This window comes from Henckelia pumila, unplaced genomic scaffold (genome assembly GCF_033568475.1).
Source record: "Henckelia pumila isolate YLH828 unplaced genomic scaffold, ASM3356847v2 CTG_298:::fragment_3, whole genome shotgun sequence".
Classification (NCBI taxonomy): domain Eukaryota; kingdom Viridiplantae; phylum Streptophyta; class Magnoliopsida; order Lamiales; family Gesneriaceae; genus Henckelia; species Henckelia pumila.
In genome coordinates, this window is record NW_027331797.1 from 681,944 (window position 1) to 704,294 (window position 22,351).

Genomic DNA, 22,351 nt, shown 5'->3' on the forward strand with positions numbered 1-22,351 from the left:
TTTGTCTAATAAAGTAATATTGTCTTCGTATGTTATCCAAACTATTTCAGTTCCCAGGCCTGCTTCGGCTTAAAGTAGGAAGATTTCTTAATCAATTATCTAGCCCCGCCACGGTTTAGTCCACTACATTTGACAAAATGTAAGATCTTACCAAAAGCAATGATGTTATTAAGAATTTCTTTTAATCAAGAACGAAATTATTTGAATATTTTAACCAAATGCACCTTTAGTCCATTTATATATATTTATGTTACAAGTAGATTTTAATTTATGTATTTTTTTTCTTTACATGAATAGCTATGAATCTCTTGCTTCTCAAGCAAAGCAACTACTTTTTGCATGAAATGGCTTTGAGCCTTGTAACATTTATACACAAAGGCAAACAGATGCTTGAATGTTAAAATGTAACAATCTCTAAGGCAGCATATCACAAGAAATTTAAAACTGCTATTCAAATTAAAGATTCACTTTAGCTTCTTGAGTTCATTGTTTGATCCATATACACGTACAGCACTCCAAACCATCGGGTTAATATGTAACCGGAATTCTCACCGTGGCTGGTCCTGATTTCATGTCCTGGAGTATGAGATTCAGCAAAGTTCGGGCTATCGGGCCTTCGTTACCTGCCATGAAAGAAACAAGCATCTCATGTTACACAACCAAGAACTAGACTGGAAGCTTGAAACAAAACTAAAGGCTATCAGAAACAATTTCATCACATCTATTTACAGTTCTCCAACAGAGGGATCATCCAAAGTTGCTCAAAGATCTCACCATCTCCGACGACTTGATCGTCCCATTGTGTTACTGCACGAACGAGAACACCACTTCCAATAAGCATCATTTCATCTGCTTGCTTCCCTTCCTCCACGGTCATGCCTCCCACTCGTATCCCTCGAATTTTTCCCTCTTTCACCAGCCCTTCAGCAAGAACTAGAACTCTCTTTGCAGTGCACCCACTGAGGATCTTGTCGAATCTAGGCATCACAAGCTCCTTTTCTTTTGTAATAAAAGCCACGTTCATATTAGGCCCTTCGGCAATATATCCTTCGTCATCCAGCCAAATAGCTGCATATGCGTCATTTTCTTCCGCCTCCATTTTTGACAGTACATTTGGGAGATAATTCACGCTCTTCATAACAGCAAATTGGGGTGGTTTTATCGGGATTGATGAAGTTACTGCTTTGATGCCTTTGTAATTTGAAGGAGATTCATCTTGGATTACAATGGCATGAAGGGATGATTCATGGCAGCCAGATGGAGATAACTGGAAATCACCAGGTCCCGCTGAGAGCCAGTATCTTAATGATCCATTTCTACATTTCGAAGCGCCCACTGTTTGTATGAGTATCTTTTTAATGCTTTCTCTGTTGAAGGGGATATTTATCTTGGCCATGGCTGCTGAACCAATGATACGGTCTAGATGTTGGTCTAACTCATAAAGATATCTGTGGATGCAAGGAAAGGAAGAATATTTATTGTGAGTTCAGAGAATACTAGAAGATTTGTTTGGATATTCATTCATAATAGAAGTTTGGAACGAGTTTAACAAAAGGTGAAACAACAAAGTTTTTTTCTTTCAGGAAGAGGATCGCCAATGCACAAAGAGATGGGAAGAGGGTCAGCAAGGTATCCTCTTGGTCTCTTCACTTTTTCCTCAATATTTTTGTGATCATCAAGCATAATTAAAGATAATAACATATTTTTGCCCTCTAAACTTGTATCATTTTAGATACAACACCTCCCCCGCAGGCACATAAAAGGAGCTGAAAATACTGACCCGTCCACAATGGCCGCCGTATCAAACACCCCATGCCCTCTATGAACCATATGATCATCCATAGGGATCACCATGGCAGCAGGATCAGTAGTTATTCCACCAAAGAGACTAGAGTACATAGCCAAATATTTCTGCTTGCTTTTGTATGTTTCTCTACTTTTTCTGAATCTTTCAATCACCTTTAAATTATAAAGAAACAAGAAAAAGAAAGAAATCAAAATATAATAATCCCCTTCTATGTTTCACACATATTACCATAGAATAAATAAGCTCAACTGTATCTTTAATGAGTGGTGAAAGAGAGCAAACCTCTGAAGAAGAAAGGAGGGGAACATCAAATAATTGAGGAGTTACTACTGTTTCTGCTGAAAATAACATAAGAATATCATATTCAGAATCTTTATTCGATAAAATAAAATTTTCAGGTTTTATTGGATTCGAACTAAGCCGAAAGGGGCGGGGCGGGGCGGTCGCACCCCTTCATTCTTATATTTCAATAGCTTCTTAAACTTCGCTTAGTATATATATATATTGCACGAGAACATAAATTTTTTCGTCCTTTTCACTTATTTTCAAGATTTAGAGTCCTATTTTCACCTATCCACAAAAATCCTGGCTCCGTTGAGAATAAAATAACTACCAGCATCACACGCTCGAGTTCAAAGATCTTTCATATTTTGTTAAGCTTGAAATGATCTTATTGTGCGTATTTGTTTTGCATGTACTGAATAAATCTTGGGTGAGGCACACAGCAAATTTATGAAAATTCAGCATATATGTAAGACTTTTTTTTTTAGTTAAGCATATATATAAGATTTAAGAATCCGCAATGTTGCAAAGAAAACACCATAACGAAAGTCAAAAAATTTAAGCACTTAAATCAATTATTGTTCGAGAAACTTACCGACAGAAACCTGGGCTTGGCTTGAATCCTTGAAAACATTCGATGGGAAATTTTGAGTCTTGAGTGGTAAATTGAGAGACCCATTTCTCGAAAATGAAAGATTTCTCGAGACAAAAGGTGAAATTGGAGGTTGCGGAGTCAACCCTGATTGAAGGGATGGAGGTGGCGAGATGGAGTTGGCAAGAGTTCTTGAAGAAGCCATTTACGTTGACTGTGTGAAACAGAGTTTCCAATAGTACACCAGAACAAGAAGCTTTAGAATCGATGATCGAATCGTAAAATAAAATATTTATTTAATATTAATTATTAGAATAACAATCTTGTCATAGAATTTTTTGCCTAATTATTATGTCATGATTTTGGACTTTCCAAAGTGGATGAATGGAAAGAATCGAAGAATGAGACAGCATGCATTATACTACTAGCATATCTCATATTCGGGACTCCTCCGGCAAGGAATTGAAACATGATAAAATGTTGTTTTTCTCATATTTCCAATTTCAAAAAAATATTTTTTTCTGCTTAACTAATATTATTGAAATTTCTTTTATATGAGAGTACTGAGTCAACTTTTTTAATATCAAAAATAGTATTTTTTCACTAGTTGGATTTTGGGTCATGAATATAATATTGTGATATCATGTCATAAAAAACCTACAACAAAAAATATGATAATCGAAAGCATAACGTTTTTGTGTGCTAAAAAAGAGCGTTGAAAATGAGGTTATTTGTGTTATTTATAAATATTCGAAAAATTTTATGGGCTTAAAACTCGTTTAGACTTTTGTAGATTTTTTGGCCTCATCAAATAGACTTATAAACAATAATTAAATAAGATTGCACCGAATAAATCATTTATAACTCTGCTAATTAATTGGGGACACAGTCCACAGACTCAAAGAGATCCAATAAAATAATTGGAGCGGATCTTATAATTGGGCTTGGGCCTGGTAAATTTTTGGTTGAAAAAACCTAGGTTATTAGGACAAAGAATTATGTGATTAATCAGAAATGTGACACTAAGAATATATAAATGTTCTAACTTGCTGAAACTGTTTTAGACTTGCATTGTCTGAATCTGTGAATTGACATTCAACCACAATCGTCTCACTTTGTATATATTAAATAGTTTTTTTAGGAATAGTTAATACATACATAATGGATGTAATTTCAGCAAGGCTGAATTAAAGTATTCATGTCATGATTTTGGGCTGAACAAAGTGGATTTTTTTTTTTGAAAGAAGTGGATTATTAATGGAGAGGGTGGAAGAATCACACAAGATCGGGGCAGATTAATGCACATTATGGCCCTGTTTTGGTATCAAAAGTCAGACCAAAAAAACATTTTTAAAAAAAAAATGCTTTTTCAGCTAATATGATGTTTGGATGACCAAATAAGTGCTTAAAAAAGCACTTTTTAAGTAAAAAAAGATCTTTTTTAAAAGCAAAAAATTATAGCTTAAAAAAACACTTATTATAAAAAAATCTCTACAATATCCAAACGAGCTCTATACTAGGTGAGAGCTAAAGTATTTGACATCAGATTCAGGAATAATTTTGATATTTCAATTAAAGTATACCAAATATCACTTTTTTTATGGGCAAAATACCAATTTCCATAACATCTTTCTTATTATTGAAAAAAAAAATGCATAGTATATTATAAAAACTCAAACATGATATTTAATAAGAACATTTTGTTTTAAATTTTTTTTGACAGAAAACTTGTAATTTTTATTAATGAAAATTAAGAGTCACTCATTACAAGATTAACCAGCCAACTAAAAAAATTCTTAAACGCTCAACAAAAAATGTAAGGGAAGAATATGCAAATGTTGCTAGGAAGTGAGCCACAACATTTTGTTTTAAATTAATATGACTAGAGAACTTTTTTTTTTAGGATTTCTCTTTTTAAGAAAAGGTCGGAAAAAAACATAGCATGAAAATTACCTGTAACTAGCCCATCTCATATTTCCAATTTCTAAAAAATACTTCGTGCGTATCTAATATTAATACAAAAAATATATGGTAAATTATTCTTATTTTAATAATAATAATAATAATTCTAAAACTAGTGTAATTAATTTAATTGAAATATGTATGTAGAGGGCGAATAATCAGTTAGCAGGATTTATAATTGCCAGTTGCCAACTATATAACATAATATAAATTTTTTTAACGGTCAACTTTTGAAAGTGAAATAAATGATCATTAGACTTGTATTTTAATTTGGTCATCTCCATCCCAACTCAACACCCTTAGGTAGTTAGGTATCGTTTCTTGCATAAGATGAAAGTGAGATTAGACACAAATTTTTACTCATCCCATGTTTTTTTAATTTTTTGTTAACTCGATGTTATCTCATGACTCGTTATTCTATTGTATGTGGACTAGATGAAGGATCCCTCCTAACACATGTGATTAATTGATGATGAGATATCATCCTTCAAATTTTAAGACTAATCCTTCTGTCAAATTTGTTTTTGCACCCCTCCTATGTCATTCATAAGAAACGACATATTTTATAAGCTCGTAATTGTGTGTAAATGACAAGAGCAATTAAGAGATTGTATAATAATAAACACAATAATTTTACAAAATTAAAAACATACAAAATAATATATTATTCATCTCACATATTATTTATCCATATTTAATCATGTTTTTATACGCATTCCTTAATTCATACATTTCGTCCTTGTTACCAAATGGTATCTTATATAAATATATATACGACTTACCAACAAATAATCTCCATCACTCCATAATTTGCATTTACATAGTTTAGGACGTGCAGCAATCAGCATGACGAATACTAGCAGCCCTGCAGGAATCATAAGATGCAAAGGTAAATTTTCTTAATTCAGACGTCGTCCTATAATTCAACTGATAAATTGTGAATTTTTTTTCATAAAAAAAAATAGTGAAAAAAAACCTGTAATTTAATTATGTGGCAGCTGCGGTGGCATGGAAATCTGGGGAGCCATTGAAAGTGGAAGAGATAGAAGTGGATCCACCAAAATCATATGAAATTAGGATCAAAATGCTCTGTGCTAGCATCTGCCACACTGATATTTTGTGCTGGAATGGCCATCCTTTGGTAAGATATTATATACACATATTCCCTTGCTAGAAGTTAAAATTGTAATAAATTTTGGTTCCTGAAGCTAAGATTATTATTATATACGAGCAATAATCAAGATTCAAGCATATATATATATGTTGATTTGATTTGATTTCATTCCCAGCCTCTGTTCCCACGGATTCCTGGTCATGAAGGAGTTGGGTGAGTGTTTTTGCTTCACTTTAATTAATTAATTTCTAAGTACTAAAAATAAATTTATATAGTTGATGGAATTGTATTAATAATCATTACATTACAGAATGATTGAAAGTGTGGGGGATAAGGTGACAGACTTGAACAAAGGAGATATGGTGATGCCACTTTATATCGGAGAGTGTGGGGAATGCCTCAACTGCAGTTCAGGCAAGACAAACTTATGCCACAAATATCCCATTGGTTTCACGGGGCTAATGCTGGATGGCACTTCAAGAATGTCGTCTATCAACGGGGAAACAATCTACCACCTTTTTAGCTGCTCCACGTGGTCCGAATACGCCGTCGTGGAGGCCCGTTATGCCTACAAGTTCGATCCCAGAGTCTCCCTTCCACATGCCAGTTTCCTTTGTTGTGGCTTTACTACAGGCTTTGGTGCATCATTTAGAGAAATCAGCCTTCACAAAGGCTCAACTGTTGCTGTCATCGGCCTCGGCGCCGTCGGACTCGGGGTGCGTAATTCAGCTACCTACTTAATTTCTAGTTACTATAATATAACATGTATTAGGTAGTAGAAATTCAGCTACCTACTTTCTAGTTATAATAATATAACATGTATTAGGTAGTATCGGGAAGAGTCTCTGTTCGACTCTGTATCTAATCTAAAAACACAATGCGCAGGCTGCCAAGGGAGCACAAATGCAAGGGGCGGGGAAGATAATAGGGATCGATATAAATGACTCCAAGAAGGAGAAAGGAAAAGTTTTCGGGATCACAGACTTCATCAACCCCAGAAGTTCCGGTAAATCTGTCTCCGAATCGATCAAAGATGCTACCGGGGGCCTTGGAGTCGATTACTGTTTCGAGTGCACCGGAGTCGCCAACTTGCTCAATGAAGCCATCGAGGGCTCAAAAGTGGTATGCATGAGTATGACCACCCTCTGTATATATGTGATCAGGGTTTAGTCTATGCTAGCACATGGGTACTGTCTATGTACTGCATCCAAGACATGAACATCTCATATGCAAAAAAATGTGGGTCGTTGGATCTGTCCGAATGGGGTAGCATAGACTAAACCGTGAATCAGATGTCGAACAATAACAAAAAGGGGTGATTTGTTATGAATCAACAGGGGCTTGGGACTACGGTGTTCATCGGCGCAGGACTCGAGACGAGTGTCGAGCTCAAATACCTTCATCTCCTGTGTGGTAGGACATTGAAGGGTTCCATCTACGGAGGAGTAAGGCCTCGATCGGACCTCCCCAAAATAGTGGAAAATTGTGTCAACAAGGTCAAGTCTTCTTCATTTTTTTTAACCCTTTGGTGTTACTTATTCGAGACTGATGTGGGAACAAATTACTTTGAATTTTTTGTGACATGTTATGTAAATCGAGGGGGCATAAATTGTACATTTTGTGTGCAGGACTTTGATCTTGATGAGCTGATGACTCATGAGGTCTCACTTGATGAGATTAACAAAGGGCTCGAGTACATGAAGCATCCCAAAAGTGTCAAAGTTGTGATTAAATTTTAGATGCATTTGATAAAATGAGCTTTGGGAGTGTTTTAGGTGTTCTTAATCACTTCCTGGGATGCAAGTAGAAGGATGGAATAAGTGATGCATAAAGTTTGGCGCTAATTTCCCTGTCAATATCTTGATATGGTTCGATCAAATTGTACCGATGACTTTTAATGTATCTAATTTCAATATCTCAAATTTAAGATAGATTATGTGAGGACCGAATTTTTCCGATTTAAGGTGAAGATTTTATTAAATTAATATATTTTATGTATCATGATAATTAGGTTACGAAATATTATAAGATCTACATTTAGATGAAATCAAATCTTCGAGTGATGAAAATTTTATACAAACCCGCAATATCAAGATTTTTTCAATCTTAAACTTATTTTTTTATGAGAGGAGCAAACCATTGAGAAAAATCACACACCCAAAAATTTATCGGCTTACCACTCCATATTTTCGAAAAAATACCTAGGCTGTCGATTGTAGAAGAAGTCAGCCACTTTTCCCATATAATTTTCGATAAAAACCTAGCTATTTGAGCCAAGAATTTCTTCCATCTTCTGCCTTAGTCACGAAAATAAAGGCAGCTACCTTGAGTCAAAAATCTCCAACTTTATTTGAAAGTCAAGGCTACCATTAGAGTCAAAGGAAAGTTGTCAGCTTTTGCCCTCAAATTCACGTGGAGAATGGCCCAGGTTCCAGGAACGGATAAAATAGTGCTCAAGGAAAAGTCCAAGGAATCATCATAATTGTGAGTGGTTTTAAAAATATTTATTGTATGAGTCGTGATATTTGATTTTCGAAATTCGTTTGAGTATGTGTTTTTTGTTTGTTGGTTCATGTTGTGTCATGCATGTTGTTGAACAACATTATGATTCGAATGGATATGATAATGATATGATTATTATACACTGGGATTGTAATCGTTGTATGGCCTCACTCCATTAACATATAGGATGTGTCAAAAAGTTTATGTATCATGATGATGTTTCGGCCTGATGACTGGCCCAAGTAATGAGTTGTATTATGATTCGAGCAGGTGCTTCATGTCTTATGTTGATGTTCATGTTCACAATGTGTTATGATTCTATGTTTACGCATAGTGTGAATTTTAAACAACGTCGCGTGACAGATTATCGATGTATTATATTTTGTGTTATATCCATAATCCATATTCAATCTAAGAGATTATGGTAAATGATTTTGACTAGTGATAGAATGACTACATAATATGAACATTTTAGTGTTACTTAGATTACATGCATATTTGAAGCAACTTCATCGTAACTTGTCCTACAACATTAATTAACAACGGTGATCCTGTAAAGCAAGATAATGTAATAATATTTTTTTAGAAACAAATTAATTAAAAATAATAAATTTAAAATAAAAATAAAAATTAATAAAATAAAAAATATTTGATAAATATTTTATAATTGGATCCTACTAAAATTGTGTATTATGAGTTGAAAACTATTAAAAAGTATACTCTCAATGGGCCAAATATGTATTTTTAATATTTTACATGGGTATTTGGTGAAAAAAAAATTTCGCTCCGCCTTACAGCCTTGCTTCCCATTGTAATTGCCATTGTAGCACGTGTGTGGCCCAGCCCATAAGGGCCATGCGGACTTGACGTCATCCCCACCTTCCTCCAGTATATCACTGACAGTCCTTCGTGAGTGCGGCACGCACCTTTTTCTTTCTTTTGGAGCTGTTTTGTCGGGGCGTACTAAACCCACTACGTACCACACCACCGGGCAGATCGCCTGAAAGCCGAGTCTTTCTCTGCCGTCAACTCGACGTAATGTTTGTCAGTGGCTTATAAAATATAGTTTATATATGGATAATTATTTGCATTCACCTCTCCTAAACTTTTTTGTTTTTGGCATTGTCATTCACTTTCTTACATGCTATAATTTTTACACTTGATAAGAAAGATGAATGTCAAATACATAAAGTATAAATGATCTGAATACAAATGACTCGTTTATTTATTGTATAGCGGCCTACCCAAAATCTTGGGTTCGGCTTGGCTATAAGCCACTTGCTAGTTACCTTGATTTATGATATAAAAGGGGACAAATAAAATCAATTTTAACTTGATAATTTTAAGATGGATTTTAACTATTTTATGCTTTAAAAGATAAATAATTAGGATATATTATTAGTAAATATATAGTTATATAATAATTTTTATAATAAAATCATCACGCACCATAACGTAAGGATTAATTAAAACAAATATTTTGTCAAATATTTTATATTAACAAGGTTGAATAGCAGCAAAAGTGGACTCCATTTATATACGAATTAAGGCGGCTCATAATTTCAGTTTGTAGCTAGCACTAGCAGAACTAGGAAAGTAATTGCAGGAAAAGAAAATTAATAGTTTACGGTTTATTAGCACGCATAAATAGGACATTGATTACGTCAATAAAAAAAACCAAATATTATGAAATTAATGGCATGCAGGACCCCATGTTATTTATTTTTAATTAACTACTCGTGTTTCAATTATAATTATATAGGTTGTTTTTTATACACATATTTAAAAAATAATAATAATAATTGAAAAGACAAGTTTACATACAAACCTCTTATTTTATTCATATTTAAATTATTCAAAAAATAGTTATACGATTTTTAAAACTTATTAGTTTTTTTTTTTCAAATAAAATGCAGAAAGAAAGTTTAAAAAAATAAAAACACTCTCATATATTTTATTCATATTTAAATTATACAAAAAATAGTTATACGATTTTTAAAACTTATTAGTTTTTTTTTTCAAATAAAATGCAAAAAGAAAGTTTAAAAAAATAAAAACACTCTCACAAAATAAAACAACCAAAGAAAAGAGAATGTTGTTTTGAGCAACTTAAATAAAAGAAGGTTTAGAGAATAATTCTCAATTTAGAGTCTAGAGCTCAATGTTCACCTCCCCAAACTAGTCTTGATCAGTGAATGTGATGGTGATTGGAGTTGAGTCGACGTCACCCCCCAGATAGTGTTTCAATCGACGTCACCCCCCACATAGTGTTTTAATCTCTGAGCGTTGACTGTGAATGATTCATTTCTCGCATCTTTTAGCTCAACAGCAACCAATGGATACACCTTGGTGATTTGTATGGGCCAGACCACCTAGACCTCAATTTCTAGGCAGTCTCCGATCGCCGATCTTCTGCCGCACGCCGCTATTTCATCTTCCAAGAATAGGGAATTTTGTGCCCACAGGGGCATAGGCGAGTTGGTAAGGTCTGAGGTGATGTGGGAAGAAATTTCCCAGCGTTGCGGGTTCGATCCTCGTGTGGAGCATATTCCCTACTGAAATATTGTGGTGGGTATGCTCTGGGGATTGGGCCATGTGCTCCCTCCTTCAGGTCCCTGTCGCTCATGCACATCTCTCGATTTACCCTCCGCATGAGCCAATGGGCCTCTGACTCATGTGGAATGGGGTCCCCTTCGGGGTCAACCCTTTAAAAAAAAAAAAGAATAGGGAATTTGTTATGCACATATTTGCTTCTTATTCAAAGTTTACAAATCGTTCCTTCATATTTGTTTTTATTCCTCCAAATTTGATAGATTTTATTTATCATTCGATTTTTGTATACGGGGTTGTTAATCATTCAGTTTTTGAATACGAGGTGTTAATACAACTTCCATTGATGGATTATCGAGCCTTTGCGCATATTAGAACGTTGCAAGAAAAAGATAACGGGAATCTCTTCGGTTACGAGAATGGGGATATTGTTTAGGTTCTGTTTTTATTATTCGTTTTCATGGATGCTAAGAATTAGGGGAAAACACCTAAAAGAGAACTCACCAGAGAGATTTTAACAAAAAACGTAAGAGAAACGATTGAAGCAAATATTCATAAACATTGAATATGAAAGCAAATATATGTATAAGAAAATTCATAGAAGAGAACTCACAAGATAATTTGGGCAGAAAATGGGAGAGAAACGTACAAACCTTGCCAAATAGATTTTTTTATTTTGTTTTATAAAAATTAAATATGATGTGTCTGTCACATGGCACGCCATGTGGCAGGTGCGCACAATATGCTGCCCAACAATCAGGCAGCATAGAAAATTTATATAATATATATATATATATATATATATATATATATATATATATATATATAACAACATTACAATTAGAGTTGTAAACCCCAACTCGCCACGTCGCGAGTTGCGGGCTAGGCGGGCCAACCCACCAAATTTTTTAAAAAAATCAAAAAACAAAATTAGTATTTGAGATTGAAAACAATATATCAACAATGTTATACAATAATAAATAATAAATGTCATAATCAAACAAATCATATAAAATTTTGATGTTAACAATTATATTTTGGATAAAAAATCACATTTCAAAATAATATGAATAATTTAAATAGATATTTAACCATAAAAAATAATAATGTTGGATATTAAAAATATATTAAATACTAGTTTTAACATTTTAAAATCACATTATTTAAAAATAATCATTTTTATGTCCATAATTCAATAAAAAAATTTGATTTTTTGAAAGAACAGGCGGGCCACCTCGCCCAGCCCCGCCTCAACCCGCGGCCCGTTTAGGCCCGCCTCCAAACGAGACAGTAAAATCCTAACCCGACCCGCCATTTTTTCATGGCGAGGCGGGCTGGCCCGACCCGTTTTGACGGCTCTAATTACAATCTACGGATTTGATTTGTTTACCAAAAGCCAATTCAAATGTCCTAAAAATATTTGTGTTAATAAAGTGAAGAAAAAATAATAGCCCTATATATAATGACAATAGACCAATTTACGCTATTTTCTTAATGATGTCGAGATATATAATTTTTTTATTATAGATTTTTATTTGTAAGTATACGAGTATATTTTTTATTTTTTTTATTTTTTAAGATTTACATATACATGTAACAATTAAAGATACCGTTCTTGACGTAGTGAAACTATTTCTCAAAGGTAATTATTATAAAAAATAGACAGAAATATAAAACAAAAACTAATAAATACAAAATCAATTTTATAGACAAAACAATGGATACGAGATTTTCGATGACACTTTTTCGTCAAATTTTTTGAATTTAATATTTTTCAAGATTTGTAAAGTGCGGTCACCGATGAAACATAAATTTTTGATATGTTTTTCGTATTTATAGATAGCTTATATTTTATATCATTTTTTGTTCACTTACAAGTTTTTTAATAAATAAAATTTGTTGTTTACTGAATTTGTCTGTTTTGTAATTGTGCGTTTTATAATTCATTTAGTTCATTGTATTTTAATTAGTTGTATAAAATAACATCCCGATTCCTGCGCAACGCACGGGTGAGATACTAATACAATTAGGCTGTGTTTGGTTTAGAGGATGTGATTATTAAGAGATTGATAATTTGGTGGATAATGGATGGATAATTTAAAAATGATATTAATAGTGTGTTGTTTGATATGAATGATTCATATACATAAATAATATTTATCCATTGTTTGGTTCTAATGATAAATGATTGGACAAATAATCGAATATGTTTATTGACCATAATACCCTCAACTAAATATTAACCATTGCACACGCAGGTCGGTGGCCCATTATTTTCTTCGTGAATGCTTCCTTATCTTCTCTTCCACCTCATATGACCACAGCTCCTGCGATTCAAGGATCAATATGTGATCGACACTCTCTATATGGTAACCACATCATTTTTTCACATGTTGGCTGGGCAAAAAATGATTTTAATATTACTTTTGCTGCAATCTATCGGAAACGATGTTCCCACGGTATATATATTTTTCTCTAGTCCAGTACAATCAGACCTTTATATGCAATCCATGGTAAATAATTTAACATATCTACTTCAGCTCATGTTAATTAAAGGTGGACATGCGATTCGGATGAATTATTGGGTTATATTCGTTCCCATTCAGAGTTTTTATGACCTAATTCCCAATAAATGAGGTTGAGGTTATTTGCAAAAATTCCCAATTTTGATGGTGATGTGATAATGTGTCGTAATGCTCCTTTGTATTATTGTTTTTATAGTAAATTGGATATAATATGTCATGCCCCATTTAACGGCTGAGCTTCATCAAACTTTTGAAGAAAATTATGGTGATTGGGGATAAAAAAAATATGTATAAAGGCAGGGGCGGACCCATATAGGGTCGGGGGGGGCACAGGCCCCCCCTCAATTTTTCATAAAATTTTTTATTATATATTTGTATTTATTGAAAATTATATATTAAAATTAGATTGAAAATTATTGTGATGGTGATGTGATGATATTTTAATTTTTGATTATGTAATGGATGACATATTTATTTTTGGACATTTCTCAATTGATGATCTATAAATAGACCTCAACATTTGTGAAGAAATAACACAAGTTTAGAGAGAAGATTTTATAAGTGTTTGGTTTGATATATATTTTGAGTTTTAGAGTTTTTAGTTTTTACCATAAATTTTTACTTTTCACAACACGTTATCAGCACGATCGCTCGAAGGTTCTCTATAATTTTCGACGCTCCAAAACACAAAGAGAAGACAAAAATATTTAACAAGTAAGTATATTTATTTTATTGTTTATTTATTTGTTGTGTATATATTTAATATATAATATCATGTTATTATCAGAAATGACAAAAAAAAAAAATTAGTTTTTAAAAACTTGTTATAAATCTTGGGAGGATGTTAAGACGATATCCCACACTCCCAGTAAGGGATACGACAAGTATAAAAGTCTCTAAGGTTTTTAAATAATAACGTGATATGATTATACATTACTGCTTATATAATTTTATTGTGTAATTATATTTGTATAATTTCATGTTATTATATAAGAGGTTGTCTATGACACCGACCTTATAATAACATGATATGATTATACATTACTGCTTATATAATTTTATTGTCTAATTATATTTGTATAATTTCATGTTATTATATAAGAGGCTGTTTATGACACCGACTTTATAATAACGTGATATGATTATACATTACTGCTTATATAATTTTATTGTCTAATTATATTTGTATAATTTCATGTTATTATATAAGAGGCTGTCTATGACACTGACCTTATAATAACGTGATATGATATATATTTATTATGTATATATACTAACTATATCAATATATAATTTCATGTTATTATATAAGAGGTTGTCTAGGACACTGACCTTATAATAACGTGATATGATATATATTTTATTGCGTATATTTAATTATGATTATCATTATATGCATCACATGATTATCACAAATTTTTATTCAACACATACTTGATTTTTTCTTACCCCCAACGGTAACAAACGGCTAGTTTTTGCCCTATAAATATGTTCACTCAAACTCATTTTAAATCACACCAAATTCACTCTTTCTCTCAAAATAGTTTCTCCTCGATTTTTCGAAGATGAATATGATGGCATTTATAAGGCTATTTTTCATAACGACTATGATCATCATGCTCACGAGTCTTGTACTCACCAGCGATTTTTCACCACATATTTTTTCTCTATTTGTACACGCACTTGTAATCTTCGTTATTCCATTATTTTGTATTGTCGTACTAATAGAAATTAACTAATAAAATGCATTGTTATTTTTCTAGTATCACAATGTCAAATTTGGCAAAGATTGAATTTTTTGCGCTCGATATCACTGGAAAGAATTATATGCCATGGACTCTCGATGTAGAGATGCATCTTGAGTCATTGGGTCTAAATGATACCATCAAATAAAATAATATATCATACTCACAAGAAAAGGCAAAGTCTATGATTTTCTTACGTAGACATCTTGATGAAGGATTGAAATGTGAGTATCTCACAGAAAAAGACCCAATGATTTTATGAAAAGGGCTGAAAGAAAGATTTGAGCATATAAGGGAAGTTATACTCCCGACCGCCTGTGATGAATGGAATACGTTGAGATTCCAAGACTTTAAAAAAGTCAGTGATTACAATTATGCGATGTATCGAATAGTCTCGCAATTGAAATTTTGTGGGCATGTTGTTACTGAGATGGAAATGCTTGAAAAAACATTTTCCACATTTCACGCATCAAATATAACTCTACAACAACAGTATAGAGTGCGTGGATTTTTGAGATATTCTGAACTCATCGCATGTCTTCTTGTGGCGAAAAAGAACAACGAATTGTTAGTAAGAAATCATCAATCCCGACCCACTGGTTCAACGGCATTTCTAGAAGCAAACGTCGTAATTAAAAATAAAAACCAAAATCAAAGGCATAGACAATATTTTGGTCGTGGACAAGGTCGAGGAAGTGGGCGTGGACGTGGACGTGGACGTAAAAATTATCGCGGTCGTGGTCGTGGCCGTGGATATGAAAATAATCGAGATAGTTATTTCAATAACTCATCTCAAAAGAACGTCACGAACCACCCACCAAAAAGACAACATGAAAATACGAGTGAAAATGAAAATCACTCAGAAAGATCTGAGAGTGTTTGTTATAGATGTGGCACTCCAGGATATTGGTCACATATTTGTCGAACTCCTGAGCACCTATGTAAGCTCTATAAAGAATCGACAAAGGGGAAAGGAAAATAGACCAATTTTATTGAAAATAGTGACCATTTAATTGGTTCAACTAGTTTTAATGCTGCAGATTTTTTGAATGATTTCGAAGACATTGATTAAAAGATTGGTGGGACTAGATTGTAACAAATTTGTATTTTTCATGCATTTTTGTATTATAAATCATGTTATATTTTGCATTTGTATAGTACTTAATTTTTCTTTATTGCATTTTTGTGAAGTTTGATATGAAAAATGCTATGAGCAAACATGGAAATAATATCATGGAAATTTGCATATCGGATAGTGGTACAACGCACACTATTCTGCAAGATAAAAAATATTTCATGGAAATAAAACCAACAAAAATAATGGTGAATACCATATCAGGTCCTGTAGACTTGATTGAAGGTTGTGGTAAAGCACAATTTTTGTTACCAAATGGTACAAAATTTCGGATAAATGATGTTTTATATTCACCACAATCGAAAAGAAATTTGTTGAGTTTTAATGACATATATTCTCATGGATATGATACTGAGACGATAACTGATGGAAATCAGAAATATATGTGTCTTACCACATATAAATCAGGAAAGAAATATGTGGTTGAAAAATTATCAATGCTCCCTACTGGATTGCATTATACACATATAAGGTCAATCGAATCAAATATGGTGGTTAATAATTCTTCAATATTAACCAATTGACATGATCAATTGGGACATCCTGGTTAAATAATGATGCGAAGAATTATTGAAAATATACATGGTCATCCATTGAAAGACCAGAAGATCTTTCAGAATAATAAGTTTCAATGTAAAACATGTTCTCTTGGAAAACTTATTATAAGACTATCACCAGCTAAAATCCAAACAAAATCACTCATATTTCTTGAACGTATTCAGGGTGATATTTGTGGGCCAATTCATCCACCATATGGACCATTTCAATATTTTATGGTATTGATCGATGCCTCCAGCAGATGGTCACATGTATGCTTATTGTCAACTCGGAATGTGACATTTGCAAGATTAATGACTCAAATAATAAAATTGCAGAATCAATTTTCCGATTATACAATCAAGAAAATAAGACTTGATAATGCTGGAGAATTTACTTCACAAACTTTCAATGACTATTGTATGTCAATGGGAATTACTGTTGAACATCATGTTGCTCATGTTCATACACAGAATGGATTAGCTGAATCATTGATTAAACGTCTACAACTGATTGATAGACCAATGATTATGAGAACAAAACTCCCTATTTCTATATGGGGACATGCTATTTTACATGCTGCGGCATTAATTCGCATCAGACCAAGTGCATATCATAAATTCTCCCCATTGCAACTTGTATTTGGTAAAGAACCAAATATTTCTCATCTAAAAATTTTTAGATGTATGGTGTATGTGCCTATTGCACCACCTCAACGATAAAAAAATGGGTCCTCATAAAAAAATCGGTATTTATATCGGTTATGATAGTCCATCAATCATTCGATATCTTGAGCCTCAGACAGGCGATGTGTTTACAGCACGTTTTGTTGATTGTCATTTTAATGAAGAAATCTTCCCAATGTTAGGGGGAGAAAAGAAACACATTGAAAAGGAAATCACATGGTATGTACCATCATTGTTACATTTGGATCCAAGGACCAAACAATGTGAAAAAGATGTACAACAAATTGTGCATTTGCAAAGAATTGCAAATCAAATGCCAGATGCATTTGCAGACACAAAAGGGGTAACAAAATCATATATGCATGTTGTAAATGCCCCTGCTCGAATTGAAATTCCAAAGAAACAAATTGAAGGCACTCATGATGTCATAAAACGCTTGAAGCGTGGAAGGCTAGTCGGTTCCAAGGATAAAAATCCTCGAAAAAGAAAAGGCATAAAGAAACACGATGATCATAAAATAGAAAATGGTGTTCCAAAAGAAACACCTAATGATGAAAATATTCTATCAGAACCACAAACTGACGAGAATCGTGAAATCTCTATCAATTATATTAATACTAAAAAAATATGGAACCGAAAAGATATAGAAGATATTGATGAGATATTTGCTTATAATGTGGCATGTGACATCATAAATGAAAATGAGGATCATGAACCAAAATCTTTTGGTGAACGTAAAACTCATCATGATTGGGCCAAATGAAAAGATGTCATCCAGGTTGAATTGGATTCGCTAAATAAACGTAATGTTTTTGGACCTATAGTCCTCACACCTAAAGGTGTAAAACCTGTTGGATACAGATGGGTTTTTATTCGAAAGCGGAATGAGAAAAATGAAATAGCAATATATAAAACTAGACTTGTTGCACAAGGTTTTTCTCAAAGGCCTGGAATTGATTATGAAGAAACGTATTCTCCTGTTATGGATGCAATTACGTTTCGATATTTGATTAGTTTGGTCGTGTCTGAAAATTTGGAAATGTGTCTTATGGATGTTGTTACAGCTTACTTATACGAATCACTTGATAGTGATATATACATGAAAATCCCTGAAGGATTTAAGATGTCTGGAGCACAAAGTTCAAAACCCAAAGAATTTTATTCTGTAAAATTGCAAAGATCATTATATGGGTTGAAGCAATCCGGCCGAATGTGGTATAATCGGCTAAGTGAGCACTTGATGAAAAAGGGATATGTAAATGATCCAATATGCCCTTGTGTTTTCATCAAGAAAACAACATCCGGATGTGTAATTATTGTTGTATATGTTGATGATTTAAATATCATTGGAACGAATAAAGAAATTCAAGAAGTTATGATGTACTTGAAAGAAGAATTCGAAATGAAGGATCTTGGGAAAATCAAGTATTGCTTGGGTTTGCAAATTGAACAAAAAGAATGTGGAATTTCTGTTCACCAGACAAATTATACAGAAAAGATCCTTAAACGTTTTAATATGGATAAATCAAATCCATTAAGTACTCCAATGGTTGTAAGATCATTAAACATAGAAAATGATCCATTTCGTCCATGTGAAGATGATGAAGTTATTCTTGGTCCAGAAGTACCATATCTAAGTGTCATTGGTGCCCTTATGTATCTTGCAAATTGCACTAGACCTGATATATCTTTTGTTGTAAATTTATTAGCAAGATTCAGTTCATATCCAACAAAGAGGCACTGGAATGGAATTAAACATGTATTCTGTTATCTACGAGGAACGACAGATTTGGGACTTTTGTACTCAAAAGACACCAATCAAAGTATCATTGGTTATGCTGATGCTGGATATTTATCTGATTCACATAAGGCACGTTCCCAAACCGGATATGTATTTACTCGTGGAGGCACAACAATTTCTTGGCGTTCACAAAAACAAACACTAGTAACAACTTCATCAAATCATGCCGAGATTATTGCGCTACATGAAGCAAGTCGTGAATGTGTTTGGCTAAAATCAATGACACAACATATCCAAACTTCTTGTGGATTATCAGTAAACAAGAATCCTGTGACGCTGTATGAAGATAATGCTACATGTATTGCTCAAATGAAAGAAGGATACATCAAAAGTGACAGAACCAAACATATCCCCCCAAAGTTCTTTGCCTACACTCAAGAGCTTGAGAAGAATAAAAATATTGATATCTGTTACATTCAATCAAGTGAGAACTCATCAGATCTCTTCACAAAGACGCTTCCTACGACAATATTCAGAAAAAATATATATAATATTGGGATGCAAAATCTACAGCGTATGTGAAGAATCAATCGTATTAACATGAGGGGGAGTTTACGTGGCTGCACTCTTTTTTTCTTGCTATGGTTTTTATCTCACTGGGTTTTTCCTAGTAAGGTTTTTAACGAGGAAGTATACAAACACGTAATATCACGATCATCATCACAAGGGGGAGTATTGAAAATTGTATATTAAAATTAGATTGAAAATTATTGTGATGGTGATGTGATGATATTTTAATTTTTGATTATGTAATGGATGACATATTTATTTTTGGACATTTCTCAATTGAGAATCTATAAATAGACCTCAACATTTGTGAAGAAATAACACAAGTTTAGAGAGAAGATTTTATAAGTATTTGGTTTGATATATATTTAGAGTTTTAGAGTTTTTAGTTTTTACCATAAAATTTTACTTTTCACAACAGTATTATTTATTTAATAAAATATAATATAATACATATCAATTTTAATTCATATTTTTGTAATATATTGAAAAATAAAATTATTTAGGAACTTATCAAATAATATAATAAATTATTACGTATTGATGACACTATTTTAAATTTTCTGTTTGTCATTTAATGATATAAATTATGCAATCGTGATTTTTTTATGAATTGTATCGTTTAACGTAGTTAGATTTTTATTTTTGCCTGAATTGCATTTTTTTGATATTTCAATTTTTTTAATGTGTTTAGTTTGTATCTTTTATTTTTAAAATTGTTAACACATATATTGACAAAATGAAATAAATTTAATGTATACAAAATAGAGAAAACAAAGTGGTCACCTAAACTACCACCTGACGGAGCAACACGTGGCTCCGTTCTTAATTGCGCCCCCCTGAAAAAATTTCTGGGTGTATAAAGGAAACATTATTGGTTCTGCACAGAAGCAAAACAATGATTTGAAAAGTGATATTTTCTTCGTACATTGAAACTAAATTTTTGGATGCAGGATTGTTGTCAAAGGTTTGTAAATCTTCTGTCTTCCGGATAACAAAAAAAATATCTAGAGCAGCTGTTATTTGAAATGGTATTGTTTCAACATCCATTTTCTTGCAGTTTTACTAGAAAGTTAGATTTAATATATTATGTAAAATTGACTTATTTTCTTACTTCCTTGACAGGGAAAAACATATGTTGTGTTCAAAGGACAAAATCCTGGAATCTATAATACATTGGAGAAGACAGATGCACAAGTGACCGGATTTAGTTTCGCGGTGCACAAGTCTTATCGGACTAGAGATGAAGCTGTGAAGGCTTATAACAAGTATATGGAGAAGATGCACTCAACACAAGCCCCTTGTGCACCAAAAAACGAGGTCTGGTTTTGAATAACCATCTGCGTGCATTTACCACAACGCTATGACTTTATTGCCTAATTTTCTTACCACCTTGACAGGGCAAGACATATGTCGTTTTCAAATGATTGAACCCTGGAATCTATGGTACTTGGGAGGAGACTGCTGCACAGTGACCGGATTTAGGTGCACGGTGCATAAGTCTTATCAGACTAGAGATGAAGCTATTAAGGCTTATACCACGTACATGGACAAGAGAAAGTCAACACAAAGCAGCCCCAAGTGCACTGAAAAACAAGGTATCATTTGAAATACCCATATGTGTGCACTTTCCCCTACGCTATGACTTCTTATTAATTTATTTACTCCCTTCACAGGAAAAGACATATGTTGTTTTCAAGGGATTGAACCCTGGAATCTATAGTACTTGGGAGGAGGCAGCCTTACTAGTTAACGGATTTAGAGGCGCTGTGTTTAAGTCATATCAGACTAGAGATGAAGCATATAAAGCTTATACCAATTACATGGAGAAGAGGCACCCCACAGAAGCCCCTTGTGCACCTAATAATGTGGGTTCGGGTTCAACGGCAAGCTCAAGTTCAGTTGAAATGAATGGGTCTATAAATTTGAGCCAACTTATAGATGCCCAGTTTCAGTTGGCACACGAGCAACACCAACATTCATTAAGGGTTGCAAGGATATATGAGGAATTCGAGAAAAAGTTACGGCCATTTAATTTGAAAGACGATGTTAATTAGATTTCAATTCTCATATCGTGGCTACGTCGATTTTAGCAAATGTACTTTTTGGCTTTTGGTTTTTGGCAACAGTACTTGTGTAGTACCTGTTGGAAAGTTTGTATGGCCAAGACAATGTTATAAATTTGGCATCGTTCGTGAATAAAGTGTTTCACTGTTTTGTGTTGTATGAAACTGAGATCTTGATGTTTAATTTCCAAAAACCGTGTTTTCTATTGATTTACATATTCAAAACTAAAGCTGCGGTTTAAAAGCAGAAGCATTGAAGGATTTTATTATTGTTTTCAACCACAATCTGTGAAACGAACCAAACTCGAAGGAATTTTTTTTAAAAAAAATATACATATATACCCATACATATATGCATCTACACTTAAAATAGATTTTCATAAAATTTAATTCATAATAAAAATCGACTGCATCTTAAAAGTTTAAAAACTCGAACAGGTTAAAATCCATGCAAACGACTATAATCTCAAAAGTATGCAAACTAATGAAAAATAGTAAACATGTGCGGAAAATATGTCAATACATAAAATATCTCATCAT

General features: G+C 33.0%; 2 protein-coding genes and 1 long non-coding RNA gene across 5 annotated transcripts; 2 read left to right on the top strand and 1 right to left on the bottom strand.

The window, feature by feature from the left end:
- Positions 1 to 300: 300 nt before the first annotated feature.
- On the bottom strand, positions 301 to 3,000 carry LOC140870991 (D-amino-acid transaminase, chloroplastic). Of its 2 annotated transcripts, none has more exons than XM_073273430.1 (5): positions 2,685 to 3,000; positions 2,090 to 2,142; positions 1,781 to 1,959; positions 775 to 1,448; positions 301 to 623 (listed from the first exon to the last, which is right to left on the bottom strand). In XM_073273430.1, the coding sequence occupies exons 1-5, from the start codon at positions 2,884 to 2,886 to the stop codon at positions 529 to 531; spliced, it is 1,203 nt and encodes a 400-aa protein (XP_073129531.1). In that variant the 5' UTR covers positions 2,887 to 3,000; the 3' UTR covers positions 301 to 528. The 2 variants fall into 2 exon arrangements, with proteins under 2 accessions (XP_073129531.1, XP_073129530.1); XM_073273429.1 differs by having other exon boundaries at positions 2,090 to 2,145.
- A 2,392-nt stretch (positions 3,001 to 5,392) lies between these two features.
- On the top strand, positions 5,393 to 7,732 carry LOC140871011 (8-hydroxygeraniol oxidoreductase-like). 2 transcript variants are annotated; one of them, XM_073273458.1, is made up of 7 exons: positions 5,393 to 5,532; positions 5,642 to 5,784; positions 5,933 to 5,970; positions 6,068 to 6,473; positions 6,643 to 6,879; positions 7,095 to 7,253; positions 7,386 to 7,732. In XM_073273458.1, the coding sequence occupies exons 1-7, from the start codon at positions 5,490 to 5,492 to the stop codon at positions 7,494 to 7,496; spliced, it is 1,137 nt and encodes a 378-aa protein (XP_073129559.1). In that variant the 5' UTR covers positions 5,393 to 5,489; the 3' UTR covers positions 7,497 to 7,732. The 2 variants fall into 2 exon arrangements, with proteins under 2 accessions (XP_073129559.1, XP_073129557.1); XM_073273456.1 differs by having other exon boundaries at positions 7,095 to 7,732.
- Positions 7,733 to 13,128: 5,396 nt separating this feature from the next.
- LOC140871027 (uncharacterized) lies at positions 13,129 to 21,907 on the top strand. Its single transcript, XR_012147587.1, has 6 exons — positions 13,129 to 13,178; positions 13,977 to 14,048; positions 20,699 to 20,776; positions 20,871 to 21,065; positions 21,146 to 21,343; positions 21,422 to 21,907. It is a non-coding gene; the product is annotated as an uncharacterized lncRNA (long non-coding RNA).
- The last annotated feature ends 444 nt before the right edge of the window (positions 21,908 to 22,351 follow it).